Source organism: Panicum virgatum, chromosome 7K, assembly GCF_016808335.1.
Source record: "Panicum virgatum strain AP13 chromosome 7K, P.virgatum_v5, whole genome shotgun sequence".
Taxonomy (NCBI): Eukaryota; Viridiplantae; Streptophyta; class Magnoliopsida; order Poales; family Poaceae; genus Panicum; species Panicum virgatum.
The window spans coordinates 29,841,694-29,861,944 of NC_053142.1; the positions used below are offsets into that span (position 1 = coordinate 29,841,694).

At 45.7% G+C, this 20,251-nt stretch overlaps 1 protein-coding gene across 1 annotated transcript; it reads right to left on the bottom strand.

The window, feature by feature from the left end:
- Positions 1 to 3,047: 3,047 nt before the first annotated feature.
- LOC120640094 (protein NRT1/ PTR FAMILY 1.2-like) lies at positions 3,048 to 3,778 on the bottom strand. Its single transcript, XM_039915980.1, has 2 exons — positions 3,500 to 3,778; positions 3,048 to 3,425 (listed from the first exon to the last, which is right to left on the bottom strand). Exons 1-2 carry the CDS (start codon positions 3,776 to 3,778, stop codon positions 3,048 to 3,050), a joined length of 657 nt encoding a protein of 218 aa, XP_039771914.1.
- Positions 3,779 to 20,251: the final 16,473 nt, after the last annotated feature.

Sequence of the window (20,251 nt, forward strand, 5' to 3'; positions counted from 1 at the left end):
ATTAAGTATTTATTATTTTAAAAATATTTTAAAAAATATTATGAAAATATAGGCATGTGTGGTCTTATTTTGAAGATCTTATCATAAGAAAGATAATGGTTATATTTAAATTTAATTTGGATACTCGGTTTAATGGTTATAGTTTTTTTTAGTTTACGATTCCCATGCATGTGAGTGATGTCAGCATTTTTGTTTACTTTTGCATGGATGCACAGATTCCCTCCTATTAGCGCCTATTCCTTTCTATTTAATAGGCCATGATATACACGTAGTCAAATGTAAATGGGCCAGCCTAAAATTACTAAGACTACCGCCCAAATCCATATAGGTCTTGTTTGGGAGAGCTTTTCTGAAACTCGCTTATTAGCTGAGCAAGCTTATCTGATAAGCCACGATATGGAGAATTTGATGTCCAGGTGTTTGGCTGTCCTGATTATTGCTGGTAGATTATCTGAGCAAGTTTTGCGTTTTTTTTTGAAGTAGTGCTCCAAAATACTGAAAATTACAACAATTAATTAACCTTTGAATTTCCACTGCACAAAGTAGTAACAAGATTTCAACTGCACTAATTTCCACAAAGTAGGAAGCGCTGCCTGCTCGTTTGATGGAGGCGTCGGGGCTTCTCGGCGATGCAGGGAGGAAAGAAGGAGAGGGTGGCGCTGGCTGCTCGCTTAAGGGAGGCGCTTGGGCTTCTTCGGGTCCTCGATGCAGGAAGGGCGACGATACTTCCTGGCCAGCGGCGCAGCAGGGAGGAGGGCCGGGCGCAGGCGCGCAGCAGAGTGGGGAGGGCAGGCGGGCGTTGCAGGGAGGAGAGGGCGGCGCAAGCACGAAAACAGGGAGGAGTGGGCGGCCGGCGGCAAGGAGGCATGGCTGGGCCGGTGGCCGGCGCTAGGGAGGAGGGGAGCTTGATGCCCAGATCCGGTCGGGGGTGGGGGAGGGGAGGAATGAGGGGCTAGAAAAGCGAGAGTAAAGCAAGGCTAGACTTGCGTTTCGATAAGCAGTGTTGACGAGGATTATTTCGCGGTGGCGTTCCAAATAAACGACTTGGGAAGCAAGGCGTTTGACGGGATTTTTTTTGCTTATTCTGCTTATAATCTAAACATAAGCGTTCTCAAATAGGGTCATACTTTCGCGCGACGGTTTGCGGATTTATCACTTGAAGTGATGGATAATGGCACCCCCCCTCCCACCCCGCGTCCCCGCGTCCCCCGTCGGTCCACCATGCAGAAGGAGAGCACCTCGAAAAGCATCCAACCTCGTGTCTTCTGCAGCCACCACCTTCACCATTTGATATGACCTCTCGGCCTAGCCGCTGTGAGGCCTCACGCTCCCATCCCCATCCAACTCTCACAACGACCCATCGTCTCATCCGGGTCGCCACCTTGCCCGCACGAAGGGGTGTCCATATATATCCAAGCTGCCTGTCTCTACACGGGGGTGCCGCACATGGCGGAGGAGCTGCCGCGAGGACGACACTTATCGGCAGGGGGCCCGGCCTCCCTGAGCCCCCAGGATTGGATTCGTCCCGCTTGTGGAAGCGATCCATTCATCCACTGTCAGTCTGTCACGGAGGACGTCAGGAATATAGATGGAAAATGCGATGATGATTTAACAACGATGCGATGGGTACGCGGGTGGGTAGCCAGGATATCAGTGAGAAAAAAACTTTTACATATAGGTAGAAACATCCTCTAGCTCTCAATTTCTATGGGGCTACTCTTCGTCCCACCTCCCTCGCCCCCATACTGACGGGTTTAGTGTGAGGAGTACGGTGGGCCTGATATGAGTGAGAAATATTTTCAATTATTTTTTTATTCTTACAGTATAGATCTTTACCTATTTCTAAGAAGTAGAATGATTTTTGCGGTGCTTTGATTTTTAGTCCGTCATCTCTCAATGACAGATGGGCCCATAAAAGACCTCCACCTATTACTGTTCGTCGAACATCAATCCGAGTCTGACGCGACCTCCAATTGGCATTCGCAGGTTCGGCATGCCACTGAGGTCATCGGAGAGAGGTACGCCGGTGGTGGCAAAGGCAGCGGCGTCGGCAGCTCCAATCTAATGCGAGCAGCGAGTCCAGCATCAAGCTCAGCGTGCCTCGTCATCCATGGTACTGGAGGTGGACTGCCTGAAGAAGCTGGAGGAAGACGGCCAAGGGTGAGTTGGTGGAGCTGAGGCAGAGGCAGGCTCAGATGGAGATGGGCAGATGGCCATGTCTAGCCTCAGCGTGCAGTTCAGCAGGGGCCTGGCCATCTTCTCCGGCCTCGGCAAGGGGAAGGAGGTGGCTGTGGTCGGCGCTCCGGCTGCGGCCATTGGAGAAGACGAGTACAGTGGCCATGACCGGGTCCGCAACGACCGGTGGGACAAAAGCCAGTCCGAGAAGTGGATGGCGAGACTGGAGTACCTGCCGAGCTTGTCGGAGGCGCTGGCCATCATGATGATTGAGGATGACCTGGGGGGAGACGGGAAGGGGAGGAAGGCCAAGAACAAGCGCAAGAAGCAGAGGAGTGGGATCTCATTGGTCGGAAAACAGCCGGTTGGAAAAGTAGAACCAAATGGATCCTAAACAAGATTTTTCCCTTCAGCAAAATAATACCCGTTCATGATGACATCACTCTTGCGAATAATTCCTGATTCCATTTACTTTTCCAGAAATACCCCTTTTACCCTGAAATTTATTCTTTTTAATTTTAATTTTTTATGTCATTTCCCCCCTCCCCCAAACTATGTTTTTTTAGCAATTACTGTTTTTATGTGACGGTCTACCTTGTGATTCTGTTTATAAAATGCTTGGTGTAATACTTATAATTTATTATGTTTATTTGCTTGAACATTTGTTATATGGTTGCTTTATTAGTTAGATAAAGAGCGACACATGTAATGTTAATTGGTCTAGGTTGAGCAATATTTTCCATTGCAACGCACCAGCATACTTGCTAGTAAGATATAAATCCTATTGGTCACAACAGACAACATATCATTGGAATGCTTTTATTGCAGCCCGACATACGAACGTTTTCTTGTTGGAACAAGCACTTGCCGAGCTAGCCTCGAAACTGTACTGTTTCTTCTGCTTCGCCATCAGCACCCGCTTCCAGTGTCACGTTCTGCATTGTCTCATTGAAAACGTAAGCGCAAACGATGAAGTAGACCAGGTCCAAGGCGCCAAGAACTGCGAGCAATAGGTAGTAGCAGTCGTAGCGACCCAGGTTCAGGTCGTCGGAGATCCACGGGACCACCCCACCCCTGCCGGTGACCACGTTCACGAACTTGAGGATCACGGTCCCCATGATGCTCGCAACTCCGCCGCCGAAGAAGAGCAGCACCAGCACGAAGCTGCCCATAGACTTGGGGAGCACCGCGTAGTAGAACTCGATCTGCGCAATGCTGCCGAACGCATCCGCGAGCCCCATGAGCACGTACTGGCATGGGGCGCCAGCCACACGCATGACATCCGCAGTGCTCCATGCCTGGCCGTCGCCTCCCTCCTGCGAGCCTCCACTGCCGACGCCACCGCCATGGACACGACGGCCAGAAACAAGCCGATGCCCATGCGCTGTTTCAGCTTGAGCACGCGTTGCCGCCCCGTGAACCCCCTGAGCAGGGGGAGTATGTAGGAGTCGTAGTAGCCTGACCACACCCTGAAGGTCATGATCTCAATGATTAAGATGGAGCCTGCTGGTATCTGGAATCTCGTTGTGCCGATATGACGATCCATGGTGGCTGCTTGCAGAACCCCGAATGAGGAGCTCTGCAGCACGAACGTCATCACCATGGCTGACCACATGGGCATGACGCTCAGAGCTGCCTTGAGGTTCTCTACTTGCTCCACTTTGCAGGTGCACCGTTGTAACACCCAGGTGTTAATCATCTTTACATAAGGCTAATTACAACCGTTAAATTCCAAATGAACATGACAAACCTGTAGGTAAATTCTCTATCAGTTTTGGGCTGGCTCAGATTGGACCAGTTCGACCGGTCGGGGTGACCAGTCAGACCGGTTGAACCCGGCTGGTGTGGGGCAAGTGGCCCCACAGCATTTAAACCACTCGTCTCTTTCTCACCAACTCACTCATCCTCACCACGCCCAGCTCCCTCTCTCCCCGAGCTTCCCTCTCCCAAACCCTCTCTCCCAAAAATCCCTCACCCCAAATCCATTCCAAGGCTTGGGGAAGCTTCAATCAGCGTGATGGATCATCTTCTCCACGATTCCCTCCTTGGGGTGCGGTGGATCCAAGTTCTTAGCAAGGGGAAAAGCTCATCCAAGGTATTCTAGCTTGTGATGGTTTGATCTCTCGTTCTAGATGATTTAAGGTGATTTCCTCCGGTCAAGCAACTCCATTTACGTCCCTGCACTAGATCCTAGGTGGGTTTTGATTTTGGTGGGCGATTTTCGCCGCGGCAAGAGTTCCAGTTTCTGGTCTGGGTAGGACCGGTATGACCAGTCAGGTGGACCGGTCTGACCGGTGCGGCAGGAGCTGAGAGGGTTCAATGAGGGGTTGTTGGTGCAAATAGTTAGAAATTAATTTGGTTATTGGTTATCTGTAAATTTTGTAAATCATGCATGCACTACAAGAATTCTAATTTTTTATGACAAAAGTCCCCATGACGAGGACAAATATCGTCATATATTGTAACATAATATGATGAAAACAACAGTGGCGTCATAAATTCATGAGACCTTGAACTATTTGTGACCACACTCTATATTATGTCACATAAAGATGCCTTGTGTCATCACAAAATATCGGCCGGTAGTAGCCGATCGATGGAATTGTATTTGTGACGACGTGGAGTGGTTTTTTGTGACCTTTTTGTAGCATCATTGTTTTTTAATTTTGACATGACGGTCCCCATCGTCATTATTCAGCCATAGTCCTAAAAAAATAAAAATCGTGAATATACTCCCAGTAGCACTTTGACTATTTCGAATCGTTCCCCAAAATCCCCCACTCCCACACGAGAGGCGACGAGCAGCGTTTGGGCGAGCGGAGAGCGGCTGCCGGCGAGAGGCTGGACCGAGCGTGGCTGCCGGCGGCGGGTGGGCCGGTGTTGCGTGGCGGGCGGCCTGGTGGAGCGCGGCGGCTGGCTGGTGGCGGATCTCGGCGTGAAGCTAGGGTTGACGGAGCGCGGCGGGCGGCAGTGCTTGGCGGGCTGAGCGCAGCTTGCGGGCGGGCGGAGCGTCGGAGGGGCCCGGTTTGGCAGCGAAGCGGAGGTCGGTTGGGCGGCGAGGCGCGCGCGGCTGGCTGGCGGGCTGAGCAAGGTGGGCGGGGTGAGTGCGGCTTGCGGGCGGGCGGGCCGACCGCGGCTCTCAGGCTGAGCGTCGTCTCGGCGGTGGCAGCTCCTCATCGCCCTAGGTGTGCCATTTTGGCAGTGCCCCCTCCCTGTCCCCCCTCTGTTGCCTTTCACTATTGCTCACCTTCCCTCTTTAGTTGTCATGTCGCAGGCGTCCTCCTCAACCGCTCGGACTCGGCGGTCAAGCGCAGATCGGGTTGCCCTGCAACCTGGACCCCTTGCTGTTGTTGCTGCAGTGCCTCTGCCCACTACTGTCGATCTGCAGGCGCCGCTTGATGATATGACCGGGTTACCATTGATCATGTGCCCGACTTGCAAGGATGTGCGGGTGTTTGCTGCCATTACCACGAAGTCTCAGTATAATATTGGAAAGAGGTTTTTCAAGTGCCCCCGGCAAGGCTATGGAAATGTCAGTTCAGTGGTTCCCTGAATGTGCTTCCCTGAGAATGGTAGTGTTTGTAGCATTCAGTGTCTGCACTATTGGTGTTAAATTGTCTGTGGTTGTCATTTGGATGCAGGGGAGATGTTCCAGGTATTGGTTCGAGGAGGAATATATGGTGTACCTTGAGGATCATGGTTATCTACTTCCAGCTTCCTCGACCATTGCAGCTGCTTAGACAACAGAAGTTCCCGAGCTGGTGGGAAAAATTGATAGGTTGGAGCAAAATCTGAATGAGGTGAAGGAAATGGTTGGCAAGAACATGGAAGGCTTGGGAAGTTGCATTTGTCTTGTGTGTGGATGTGTGAATGTAACAATATTCGTGGTGTTGGCCATTGGCTTGGTTGTAGCTGTATTGAAGTAGGCAATTCTGATGATGTATTAACCTGTTGTGGTGGACAGTATTGAGCCCTATGTATGTGCAATGCTGATGTATGTTGGAAATAAAGATCACTTTTGCTTTGATGTGAAAATTGTGTGGGTTGAAACTTTTGCAGCATGTATGTCACTTCCAATTATATTTTGTGACAGATTTTGTACTTTCCATGACATGGCCTTGGGGTCATAAAAACCCAGAAATACATTTTAGGATAGATTCTGGGCATTCCATGACATTTTCATGTGTCATGAAAACACAGAAATCTTGGACTATATAGATATACATCATGTGAATTAAATCTGGACACTGTAACTTGGATCAGACATGAAGTATCCACTAAAAATAGAAACATTGCATATAAGGTCTTACAATCTCACAAATCGGATACAAATGTAGTAGCATAATTCAAATACAACAAAATCAATAACAGAAAAGTTCATGGTTCACAAATCTCTAGAAATGCAAAGGTCAATCAACATCACTGTCTTCTCCTGAAGTGTTGCCTTCTTCTGGACTATGGTACTCAAGGTAGGTTTCATCTTCATTTTCATCTTCATCTTCGTGGTCTGCTTCATCACCTTGAGCAATATGTTTTTGTCGACGGATGCTCTCGACGAGGTCTGTACTAATAGGGCTGCCTGGTTCATTATCCATGTGCAACAAATCCATATTTGGAGGAATGTCTCTCACTGCACCATCTGTAGATGAAATATGCTCCTCTTGGTATGCCTCTTGACATCTCATTTGTACTTGTTCATGGATTGGTTGGTTTGTGTGGGACTCTTCGACATCAAATATATGTCGGTGGCCAAATTTTTGAAGCACTCGCCAACATGGACCTAATTTTGTATCTTCCAAGAAAAATACTTGTGTAGCATCTGTGGACATAATGAAAGGATCATCCTTATACCATCGACCTGTGATGTTTATGCTCTTGAAGTAACCATCATCTTTCATCTGGTATGTCCTTCCACCAAAATGGTACCATTCACATCGTAATAAGATAACAGTTCTACGCCCTTTGCTGTTCCTACTATAACTCAACTCAATAATGTCTGTGATTGTCCCATAGAAGTCAATTGTGTCATCACCGTGAGTACCTGCAGTTTTGATGGTGGAGTTCTGTGTCTTCCTATGTTCGTCACGAGCTATAGTGTGGTACTGTACCCCATTGATTATACAGGCTGTGTACGAACGCATGCGCGGATCCGGCCCACATGCTAGTGAGTACAAGTCTTCATCAACAAGTGTTGAGCCTTCGTATTTCAATTTGGTAATCTGTAGGTAAAAAACATACAGAATTACTGATTTGAAAATGTATTGGATCATAAATTATGAAGTCATGTTGTAGAAGTAGCACACACGTGATTCTCGAACCATGCAGCGAATTGTGTTGACATCATTTTTCCAACATCGTTGACCTCTTCTTGTTCTAATTGTTCCCTATACATGCTGCCAAGGAAGAAGCTAATTAGTTATTTTGTGACACTAGTATTGAATAAAGATGGCTGTAATAACAGGAATTACTCACTCTTTGTATTCATCAACCTCTTCGCAGTTATTTAGAACAAACCAAATCATGGAGTCATAGTCTTTGTCTTGGTAATGAAGTTTTGAAGCACCCAACAGGTTAATACCATGACCAAAAATAGAGTAACTATTGGGTGAGATGTTCTCTTCTCCATCTAAGTTTCTTTCAGGCCTAGTGAACCTACTAATGATGTCACTGAAATATGTTGAGCACTGGGTCATACACTCATAGGCAGTGTATGCCTCCGCAATAGATCCTTCAGGTCTTGCTTGATTGCGGACGAAACACTTAAAGGTGCCCAACCTTCTCTCAATGGGATACATCCATCCATACTACACCGGTCCCCTAAGGAGTGCCTCATTAGGTAAGTGTACTGCTAGGTGAACCATAACATCGAAGAATGCTGGAGGATAAATTTTCTCTAGCTTGCAAAGGATAAGCACAATATCTTCCTTCATCTGGTGTAGTGCATCAACCTTTAGAGTTTTGGAGGAAAGTTGTCTAAAAAAAGTACCCAATTCAGTAATTACTTCGTATACATCTTTGCGCACCAAACCACGAAGGCCAGCTGGTAAAATACGTTGCAGCATTATATGACAGTCATGTGTTTTCAGCCCATGTATTGATCCTCCTCCCTCCATATTGACACATCTTGATATATTGGAGGCATAGCCATCTGGAAACTTAACATTGCTCACAAATTGCAAGAACTTCTTCTTGTCTTCTAGTTTTAGAACATAACAAGCTCTTGGCTTTGATGATGAACTACCACTGTCATCTAGCAAATGAAGCTCTTTTCTTATACCTCTGTCCTCCAAATCTAGTCTAGCAGCGATGGTGTCCTTTGTCTTGTTTGTAATATTAAGTAGAATTGACAAAATGTTTTCACATATATTTTTCTCTATGTGCATAACATCAAGGTTGTATTGTAGCTTCAATTTTGACCAGTATGGTAAATCATACAAGCTAACCTTCAGATGCCATACCGGTTCATCTTCATTACGTCGTCGTTTTCTTGATTTTGGCTTATCTGGATTCTTGCCTGGAACATAGCAAACTTCATCCAACCTTTCCATAACCTCATCTGCACTAAATTTCCTGGGCTTCTCTCTTTTTTCATGCTTGCCATTGAAAGATTTGTTTGTCCTCCAAGCATGGTCGTTAGGGAGGAAACGTCTATGGTCTATGAAACCAATTTTGTTGCTAAGACATTCGGAGCATGGATTCTCATCACAGTGCACACATGCAAAGTAACCCTTAGTGGTTCTGCCTGACATGGTGCCTAATGCAGGGTAGTCATGGATTCCCCACAGAATCGCTGCACGCAGGCTGAAGTCTTTGCCTTCAACTGCATCATAAGTTTTTACACCCTTCCAAAGCTCTATCAAGTCTGCTATCAAAGGCTGCATGAACCATGAAAATCTTTGCCTGCTGATTTTTTGCCTGGAATTAGTAAAGCAAGCATATAATTGGATTGGTCTATGCACATCCATGGTGGAAAATTGTATGGTACAACTATCACTGGCCATATGCTATATGAATTACTCATCTGACCAAATGGGTTAAATCCATCAGTAGCAATGCCTAACCTCAAACTGCGGGGATCAGCTGCAAAAGACTTGAAAGTCTCATCAAAATCTTTCGAAGCTTCCCCATCAGCAGGATGTCTCATTTCATTCTCAATGGGTACCCTCTTTTCCTTGTGCCATCTTGCATATTGTGCCCGCTGCTTTGACATAAAAAACCTTTGAAGGCGTGGAATTATTGGAAAGTAACGGAGGACCTTGTGAGGAACTTTCTTTCTGCCCTCCTTGTTCACTTTCCATCTTGTGAAGCCACAAACTGGGCAATGATCATCGCCTTCATGGTCCTTCCAAAACAAGGCACAATCATACTTGCACACATCAATACAAACATAACCAAAACCAATCTTCCGAAGCAGAGTTTTCATCTCGTTATAGGACTTAGGAAGTCCGGGCACATTCTTCAAATATGAAGAAAGCAACTCAAGGAATGCATCGAACCCAGATGTTGTTATCCGATTGTACACTTTTATATGCAGCAGTTTAATAATGAATGATAGCCTAGTCTCCTCGGTGCAACCTGGATAAAGTTCACGCTTTGCCTCTTCCATGAGTTGTTTATATAAGTTACCACCAAAGCCATGGCTTGTTGCGTCGCGCAAATCTTGAATCAACCCCTGAACTCCCCTTGCACCGTCATCTACGACATCTTCAAGTTGTCCTTCCTCGTCAAGTGCTGCCTGGTCATTTCCGTCCAATGTCATATCTTCAGGTACAATAGCGAGTTCTCCATCTTCATCTTGTCCAACATCATCTTCTTCCTCTCCATGGTGAACCCACCTAGTATAGCACCTAGACATACCATTGAGTTCGATATCCTCGTGTACATCATCTAGGCTTTTCTCTATCTGGTTCAAGCATTTTTGGCATGGGCACTTGATTTTCTCATCTGCACTATACTACCTCTGACATATTCCATGAATTGCAGAACACCAGACAAAAAGGCCGGCGAAAATAGTGCACTGTTATAAATCCAACTTCTATCCATCTCGAACTGGATAAAATTAGGTGCAAAGAGTAACAAATCCATCATAAATCCCTCGAATAAAGTAAAAACACTGGAAGAAAAATCTAAATCGAAAGATGTACACATCGATTTGCTCACCTTTTTTTTGTGAGCCACTGAGCTCACCTTGTGGGGGTGGTTGCCGTGGCTGCTGGTGGGCGGTGGAGCAGCTCGTTTTGCCGGACAAGATCCACCACGGGTTCGATGGGTTCGAGGGGATGGGCGCGAGATGCAGGTGAGGGGAGGGGCGGCAGCTGCAGATGATTTTTGCCGGTGAGGCAGCAGGTTGGGGCGGCGGGATGGCCAGCGGCAGCTGCAGCTGCTGGTCGCCGGCGAGGCAGTAGGTTGGGGCGGCGGGATGGCCAGTGGCAGTGGCCGAGCAGCCAAGCTGAGCTTCGTAGCTAAGTTTTTTTTAAAAAAAAAGATATAGAAACCGGCAGCATAAGTGAAGTACCCCTACTATATGACATGTGGACCCAGATGTTATTTAGGCTTGAGTGCCAAGTGGTCCACTGTATAAATGACATGTGGGCCAAGATCTTCATTAGCCTCTCTTGCTCCCTATGAATTGCTCACACATTTGTGTTTTTAATCCGTGGCAAAATCTTGTAACAAGTTTTTCTCCTACATACTATCTCAAAATCTGATGCTTTTTTTAATAAAAAAAATTCTAAAATCATGATCTGTCAAATTGTTAAGTTGATTTTGGTCATATTTTCATGTTACAAAGTTTGAACGATTAAAAAGTTGAATTTAAAAGAATATACAACATCAATCCATAATTTGAAACTCCAAATGACTTCAAGTACAAAAGTCATGAACACGGAAGTTGTTCGACTCATGAAGACCAACAATTGTTATTTTGGCCATTTGCCCATTTGACAAAGTGAAAGTAAAGTAGTTCATAAAATCTACAATCTCTCTTATAGTTCCATGAACTATAAGTGAGATATGTCATTTTCATGAACAAACTTACAGCCACTTTGTCGAATGAACAAACTACCAAAACAAAAAGTGTGCATTTTCATGAGGTGTGCAATCTTTGTGTTCATCACTTTTTAATTTGAAAGTATTTAGTACACCAATGTTTTATCCAGAGACCTAATAGAACTCAAAGGGTCACTGACAAGTGGACCTGCTGCATCAGAACCAACTTTGCCACAGTCTAGGACCGGCCACCGACAATCCGGCTCCACCCGTCAGGCCAAAATTTTCACTGCCGCACCTAGCTCTCTCCCGTGCTATCCCGCTCGCCGACACATGGGACCCACCCCACCTCCCGCTCAAGCCATCCAAACCCCCTCCCCCCCCTCACCTTATCCTCTTGCCCAGTCAGACAAAGGGGAAAATCCCCGCAGACCCGCACAAACCCTAGCGCCGCCTCGCCGCCGCTCGCGCCCCCTCGCCACCGCTACTCGCGCCCACCACCCCGCTATCCCTGAAGCCCACCACGCCAACTAGCATGGCCTCCTCCTCCCTCCCCGCAACTTAGCGGCGCCAAGCGCGGTTCCACCTCAACGCCGGAGGCCGGCGAGCCCCGTCGACGTCCTGAACGTTGCTTCAACAGCATCGCCCGATGACATCCACGTGCACTCCTCAACGCCGGCTGTACTCTGCTTCCTCCTGCTCCAAAGGTACTCTGTTTCCTCCTTCTCCTCCATTGCTTGTGTGTTCTGCTAATTGTTCGAGACCTTTGGTTCCAGTGCTTGTGTGTTTTGATAATTGTTCTCTGTCTGACTAATGAAACTTGCCCATGGCTGTACGTAACTTGCTATGTTATTCTTGATTGTTATTTTTCCTTCTTTCTAAGATTTCAAAGAATACTGATTTGTTAGTTCTTTTCCATCTCTTTTACAGAAACTGAATCCAGTTTCTGCTTTCTGTGCGTTTGATGAAACTAAGTAAGAAATGACAAAAACCCAGTATGAGCTGGACAGGGATGAAAGGGTAAGGGATATCGAGGAACATTTTAAGTCTCTTGGCATTCCAATATTACCTCAGGAAGTTAGAGATGTTATTTCCAAAAAGGAAAAGTGCAAAAGGAAGACAGTAGTGTCTGACAATAGCGATTCTGACAAAGAATATGACCCATCCTCTGACATTGATAACCAATCTGAGAGTGATGATGACCTAAATAATGAGGATAATACTGAGGTGAGATGCATTACTAGGCCAATTAACAAGTATCTTGTCAGTCTTTTTCAATCATGTACTTCATTATAGTCATTTAATGTACTTCACACTTGTTCCTTAATTGATAAGATGCATGTTTCTCTTGGCAGGTAGGAGCGATGGTTCCAGGAACTCGCCCTCAGCAGAAGAAGCAAAAGATGGCACAAATGGCAGCTGCAAAACAGCTGCCACCGCGCACGTCTACTAGATTGACTAGGCAACATGCAGCCATGCCTTCGCCTGGAGGCCGTCCACCACCTAGGGAAAGACTGCCCTTGCCTCCTAATACCAGTTCGAAAGCCAACCCTAAAACTAATCCCATTTCCAGTGCCAGCAAGCTGCCTAGTCCTTCTAGATTACCCAGCACCAGTCAACCCGTATCTGCGCCTGGTGGAAACACTGAGCATAGTACTCCTACTCCTACAACTAGTGTTAACCAATCAGATCCTATAGAAACCTCGCCAGGTGTACAGAGCTCTAGGCAAAGCAACGACATCAATGACTCAAATGTCCAAGTTGATGCTGATTTAGAGGGTCCTACAAATGAAGGAGAACCAGTTGGTGACTTAGTTCTAGGTAATCAATATGTGTTTCCAACCATTATTATCTACATTCAATATCCACATTTGTGGATGCTATAATAACCCAGTTTGCATGTTGTTTGCCAATGCAGCGCCCCGAAAGGAAGTCTGCAAGAAAACCATTGGGGTTGGCTTAGAGAAGATGATAAAGAGAGGAAACAAGCTGGCTATCCAAGTGGCTGAAGGCAAGAAAAGACCTGATGTCCCACTTCAAGCTGCGAAGCTGGCATCAGAAACTGGTGTAGCTCTTAGAGACAAGCTGCCTATCTACACATCTTGGAAGCTTTATGAAAGAGATGGGGGCCCAGCAGAAGTACAAAAAGTCCTTGACAAAGTGGCGGTGAGACACCTATTTCACTACAACTACTTTCTTTCATTACTAGCTCTACTCCCATGTAAGGAATTTTTTCTAATAAATGATTTGTGTGGCTGCAGAATAGGTTGGATGTCGATGTTAAGAATGAGGGACCAAGCAAATCTGCATGCACTGATATCATTAAGAAGGGAGTAAGGCAGCAGAGGTATCACCTAAAAAGGAAGTACTTCGATGAGTCCCTGATAAAGGAACAGCTGTTGGCCAAAGAACCTCCACGTAAAATGAAGAAAGAGGAGTGGATCAAGCTCGTAGAGTACTGGTGTGACCCAAAGAATCAGGTCCATGGCCTGCATCAATACTTTTGTTAATATGCAATCAAACTGTGCATGTGAATTAAAAGTTTGTATTGCATTTGTGGTGCAGGAGAAATTTGCAAAGAATAAAGTAAATCGAGGCAACGTGCAGCTTCACCAAAAAACGGGTTCTAGGTCCTACATAGCCCATCGATACAGCCTGGTAATACTATTGCTTTCACTTTTGGGGTACTATACTACACACTTTTGGGTTGCTTTTGGGTTGTTGTTCAAATTCTTTATGTGGTTATTTTGTTCTATATGCACACTGATTGCCTGGTGTTGGCCTGGATCCTTTTGTTACTACGCAATGCAAACTGAGATGTGTGCTTCAAAGTAATCCAAGGCTTTTACATGCTGCAGAGGCCTAAGTACAACAACAGTGAGCCAGATGCTGTAGATTTCTTTGGGGAATGTATGAATAGTCAAAAAAAATGGTCGCACTCCTCTTGCCAATGATATATATGTAAGTTCCAAAAGGATTGGATACATCTGTTGTACTAAAATACATGCCTGTTTCAACACTGTTCTGCGGCCTTGTTATGAAGTGCATTCTTTTTATGTAGGAACGAATGGTGGCAGAGAAGAATAGAGAGCCAGAAGAAGGAGAAGCACAAAAGTCCCCCTCCAAGATTGTTGATGAAAGTCTTAGCCAGATCAGCCGCTCATCCACATTTCTTCCTAACATTGGTGCCCCTCGACCGTCAAAGACTGGTCAGTCCTCATCGACAGCAGCACAAGCACGCATGCAAGCTCAGTTTGAGGCAGCCCTCCAAGCTGAAAGAGAGGAATCTGCTAGGAAGCAGGAAGAGTTGAAGGCACAGCTTCAAACTCAGCAGGCTGCACTCGAAGAAAACCAAAGTTTGCTGCGGCAGACCCAAGAGCAAGTGAGGGGGATGACTATCAAGTTTGAGGAGACTAATGAGCTGCTGCGAGCTGTCCTGAAATTTCAGAAAGAATGAGGTATGAATGCAGTTTCTGAGGATGAGGCCTTTGCCTAAGCTTTTGCTACATTGCCTCAACTTAGTCTGTGCTTGGAACTTCGTTAGAACTATGCGCCATCTGGTTGTATGTTATATTCTGCATATATTTTTATGTTTGCTGGAACCTGGAACTATGTGCCGGAACCTAGAACCTGGAACTATGTGGTTGAACAAGTATGCTGCAAGTTTGTTGTTGGAACATGTGTATGCATGATGGCTTCGGTGAATTGTGTTATCACTTGGGATGTCAATCTGTGAATTCTGAATGATTTATGAATTGTGATGTCAATCCTGTGGATGATGGCTTTGATGATATATGTGTATTATACTTTTGTGTGCCGTGATGAAAGATCAGTGGGTTGTCACTGAATATGCATGCCATGCTCGTCATGAATGAAATGACAATTTGTGACGCCACACATCCGTCTTCAAATGTGAATAAATACCATACGAAACAGTACAAAACATGACAAAATATAACTGTCACATAATCTACAAACCCATACATGACGACCCTGTGGCGTCATAAAAAAATCCAAACTGGTTCTTTGGCTGACCATTTGTGACGACTCGTACATAATGTGACGCGTTGACTAAATAATATATGACATAATCAGTTGTCATAAAAGGTAACAATGTGTGACGCTATAAGGATTCCGTCACAAAAGATACAGACATTTTGTGACGACGGACCATAAAACCGTCATGAGGTACATTATGTGACGGTCGTTTTGTGACGACCTCGTGACGTGGGGATTTTCGTCATAATATATTTTTTATGACCAATTTTGTACTTTATATGACAGATTCGGTTTGTCATACAAGCCAAGAATTCTTGTAGTGATGCATTTCTCATGTCATATGCACATGCATACGTGTAGCAGCCGCGGCAGAGGAGGTGGTGTACGAGGTGGTTGCAGAGCCACCTGAGCCGCTAGAGTAGGCCCAACAGGAGGAGAGGCCATTATATATTTATTACCTGTGCATTACATTTCAGGAGTTGGTTGTAACCATAGATGCATAATTCTTAGGTTCCCAGAGTCTTATACTAGTATGTGTAGGTCGTTAGTTTTGCCATGCTAAATAGGACTCGGTAGAAGTCGAGTAATTTCCTTTTACTCGTGAGATATAGGAAGTATTTATGTTCCACTACATGAGTATTAAATTCAAAATGGAAGGTAGGGGATGAGAGACCGGGTGGGGGTATGTGCAGCCCCATCTGTATTGATTAAGGACCGTTCCGTTGTTGGCTGTGCTGATCGGGGATTGAATTGTACTAATCGCATGCTGGGAGTAGGAGATAGTCGAAATCGGTAAGGCTAGTACTGCTTTGCTTCGAAAGTACAGGAACCCGTACCCAACTCCTAGGGTAGTCGAGTGGCCGCGGAGAAATGGGATGTATAGATTTACTTTTGGTGGTCTCACGTAGGGCCCGGCTGACTATATGTCGTTGGACTGGTTCCTGTAGTTTGAGGCGGGGAGGGGAAGGGTTGGTGTGTGTGGTCCGACGGGGCTTACGCGTGCCGTATCGGTTAGGTTCACATTGCAATGTTAAATTGAATCGATTCGCCGTGTCTCGCGGTTATGAGAGCCTTGATCTCTTGGTCACATCGTAGAAAAGAAGTGGAATAAAATGAGATGAGCTGCAATGAGGGGTGATATAATTTAATTAATGTTTTGTTCACCATGATTGCTATAGGGATTTGCAAAGCATAGCTGATTAGTAAATTTATTGATATAAAGTGGAGCTAAAATTTGGAAAATAAGGACTCGCTTTTAGTTGCTTTTTCCGCAAAAATTAACTACCAGCCAGAAAGCCTTGCATGTCTAGATATATGGGCTAAGTATACCCAATAGTCGGGTAAGTCTTGCTGAGTATTAGTTGCTCAGGGCTTTTGTTGAAACAATTATTTCAGGACACCCAAACGTTGACTTCTGCCCCTGTTGTGTCAAGTTCATCCGCCGGGATATAGAGAGGTGGGAGATGGTGGAGCGAGACACTTAGATTAGGGAGTTGGCGGGTTGCACACTTGAAAGCGGAGTGTGCAGCCCCTCAGTTTTGTTTAGACCGGTCAGTAGACCGGTCTGACCGGTGGTTAGGATAGGCCGAGGGGCACCGGTCTGACCGGTTAGGTGAGCCGGTCTGACCGGTTGTGCAGAACCAGAACCAGATGTAGCAGAGTTGTTGTAATTTCTTTTACGTTTTTAACTTTGGTCCCCCTGTTGTAAATTTGTAAATCTTTCAATTTATATAAATTAGGTCTGTATTTGAACTCGGTTTGTAAAACTTAAAGCTCTATCGCGTGTTACTTTAGTATTTTCAAGTAATTGTTGTGCTTGTACCATCTGCGCCCGCCTTCGCATGGGACTACCGGTGTTATTTCGATCGGTCATTGGGTTGAGAAAGGACCGTCAAATTAAATCATTAAGCTAATGCGCCTGATGTGTTCAAATAATGGCCATTACGCTTAATTTAGAGTTTTAATTTGGCGATTCCGTCACAGCTAGTATCAGAGCCGAAATGCATCGGGGGTAGTACGAGCATGACTAATTTTAAGGTTTTGCAAATTAAAAACAAAATTTTAATTTAAGACAAAAGTTGTTCAACGATGTGGGAGGGATTATACGTAGTAAGCCCTATATAGTGAGTGGTCTTGTATAAATAGATGTCCAAAGTCTCGGTTGAAGAGGATAACGTAGGGCGTTCACGCATTATGTGTTTGTGCTTTTCAGTTGCATTTGAAGGTTTGGCATAGAAGTTCATGCATCAAGGCATTCATTAATTTCAATTGTTTTACGAATTTATGTTAAGGGTGGTTACCCAAGCCTTAGCACTGAGAGTTTTGGGATTTCTGGGTGGTGACCGGTCTGACCGGTTGATCCACATCGAGCCACACAGTGCCATGCAGTTGAGTCGCACAGCGCCATGTTGACCGGTCTGACCGGTCGGTTGCACCGGTCTGACCGGTTGGTGCAGACAGAACTCTTTATAATGAGTCCAAATATTTTATTTTCTGCGCTTTCTTCTATGATTCGAGTGTTAGTTGCTGTGACGATTATTTTTGTGTAATCAGGATAATGTAACTAGTTCAATTATGGTTGAATGCAGAATGGCGGACCCACCGGCACCTCCTGATTTGGTCCAGGCCATTGCGGCCATGCTTACCGGGCGCGACGAGCAGACGGCACTCCTCCGCCAGTTTGTGGAGCAGGGGATAGCACCGCAGCCTGGAGCTTACTAACCGCCACCTGTTCCTGGATACTCGGAGTTTCTGGGTACTCAGCCACCGCTTTTTTATAAAGCGGATGAGTCATTGGAGGCAGACAGCTGGCTTCGAACTATCGTGTCCAAGTTCACACTATATCCGTATAACGATGGGGACAAAGCAGGATTGACAGCCCAGTAGCTGAGGGGTTCCGCGCACACATGGTGGGAGAATCATGTGGCTATGTTCCCTGCGGGTACTCAATTTTCGTGGGCACAATTCAAAGAAACTTTCCGGGCACGTCATATCCCGGCAGGGGTGCTCAGAAGGAAGCTCACAGAGTTTCTGGCCCAGAAATAGGGTAACAACAGTGTGCTACAGTATTCTCAGGCCTTCAACACTCTGTCACATTATATTGGGTATTATGTGGACACTGATGAGAAGACGCAAGCTTGTTTCAGGCAGGAGCTTAGCAGCAAGCTCCAGGATCGCCTGGCAATGGTTAAATTTGACACCTTCAGCGAGTTAGTCAATGGGGCTATAATTCAGGAAGACGCTCATCTGGCTCATAAGACAGAGAAGAAGAGAAAGGCGCCGACAGTAGGATCTTCTAGCAGCGCTCCCTAGAGGGTCCGTCTGGTGCAGTCTGGGCCACAACGTGCCCCATATCAGTCACAATGGGGGTACAGGCCTCCGCAGCAGCAGTGGGGATACCGACCACTTCAGCAACCACAGTCGCAGGGGGTAGTTGGACCTCCTGTTCCTCAGCAGAATGAGCAGAAGATTTGGGTGCTGCAGTAGGGGGTGCGCCCAAATTTATTCCCATGCTACAATTGTGGACAACTTGGACACTTTGCACGTAACTAGCCGGTGCCACCAAAGCAAGGTCAGCAATCTAGTCAGCAGAACCAGAAGCAGAAAGTGGCTCATTTCAAATCCATGCATGTGTACTACACCACCCTCAAGGGTATCCCAGAGGGAGCTCCAGTGATGTCGGGTACGTTTTCCATAAACGATCAACCCCTTACGGTATTATTTGATTCTGGTGCGTCTCACACCTTTATTAGCAAGGAATGTGTTATTAGACTGGGGCTGAAGATAGAAAGCATGTCCAAGTCGTACCATATTCACTCACCTAGGGAAAGGTTAATCACTAATCAATTTGTTAAGCAAGTACCCCTACAGTTGCAAGGGAAAACTTTTCTTACGGCCCTTATAATTTTACCAACTCAGAGGGTAGATATTATATTGGGCATGAACTGATTGGATGTTCAGGGAGTTCTTCTGGACACGACCTCACAATCTGTGCACATCAAATCTTTTATTCATGGTTGTATGACTTTGACTTTGAGGGATCATATGTCTTTGACACATACGTTGAATCAGGTTGAGAGCAAAAATTTGGCTGACATACCAGTGGTATGTGAGTATCCGGATGTATTTTCGGAAGATCTGCCAGGCATGCCACCTGACCGTAATGTGGAGTTTGCCATTGAACTGCAACCGGGCACAGCACCAATTTCTAGGAGTCCTTATCGGATGTCACCCAATGAGTTAGCCGAGCTAAAGAAGTAATTGCAGGAACTGCTCGATAAAGGGTATATCCGCCCTAGCACTTCACTATGGGGCTGTCCTGCACTCTTTGTCAAAAAGAAAAATCAGAGCCTCAGAATGTGCGTGGATTATCGGCCCTTAAATGCCGTCACAATCAAGAATAAATATCCTCTGCCCCGAATTGATATTCTGCTTGATCAGTTAGTCGGGGCTAAGGTATTCTCAAAAATTGATCTTCGCTCGGGCTATCACCAAATCAAGATTCGAGCTGAGGATATTCCCAAGATGGCCTTCTCTACTAGATATGGACTCTATGAGTATCTGGTCATGTCATTTGGGTTGACAAACGCCCCAGCACATTTCATGTATCTGATGAACTCGGTGTTTATGCCCGAGTTGGATAAATTTGTCGTGGTTTTCATTGACGACATTCTTATATATTCCAAGAATGAAGAAGAACATGCAAAGCATCTTCACATTGTTCTCTAGTGTCTTAGAGAGCACAAATTATATGCAAAGTTTAGCAAATATGAATTTTGGCTCAAAAAGGTTCAATTCTAGGGGCACGTTATCTCTAAGGATGGTATTTCTGTTGATCCTAGCAAGATTCAGGATGTCCTGAATTGGCAGGCACCTACATCTGTTTCAGAGATTCGCAGTTTCCTTGGTTTAGCAGGTTATTATCGCCGGTTTGTACCGGACTTCTCCAAAATTGCTAAGCCCATGACTGAATTGCTAAAGAAGAGGATATGATTCCACTAGGACGACAAGTGCGAGCAGGCTTTTCAGGCTTTGAAAACGCTCGAATTGCATACGTTAGTTGTTGGTTTTCAGACAGGTCATGTTAAAT

Coding starts and splice junctions, on each gene's coding strand:
- LOC120640094 (XM_039915980.1), bottom strand. CDS start 3,778: ATGGTGATGACGTTCGTGCTGCAGAGCTCCTCATTCGGGGTTCTGCAA. Junction 3,426..3,499: donor CGGTGGCGTCGGCAGTGGAG/GCTCGCAGGAGG, acceptor GCCCCATGCCAG/TACGTGCTCATGGGGCTCGC.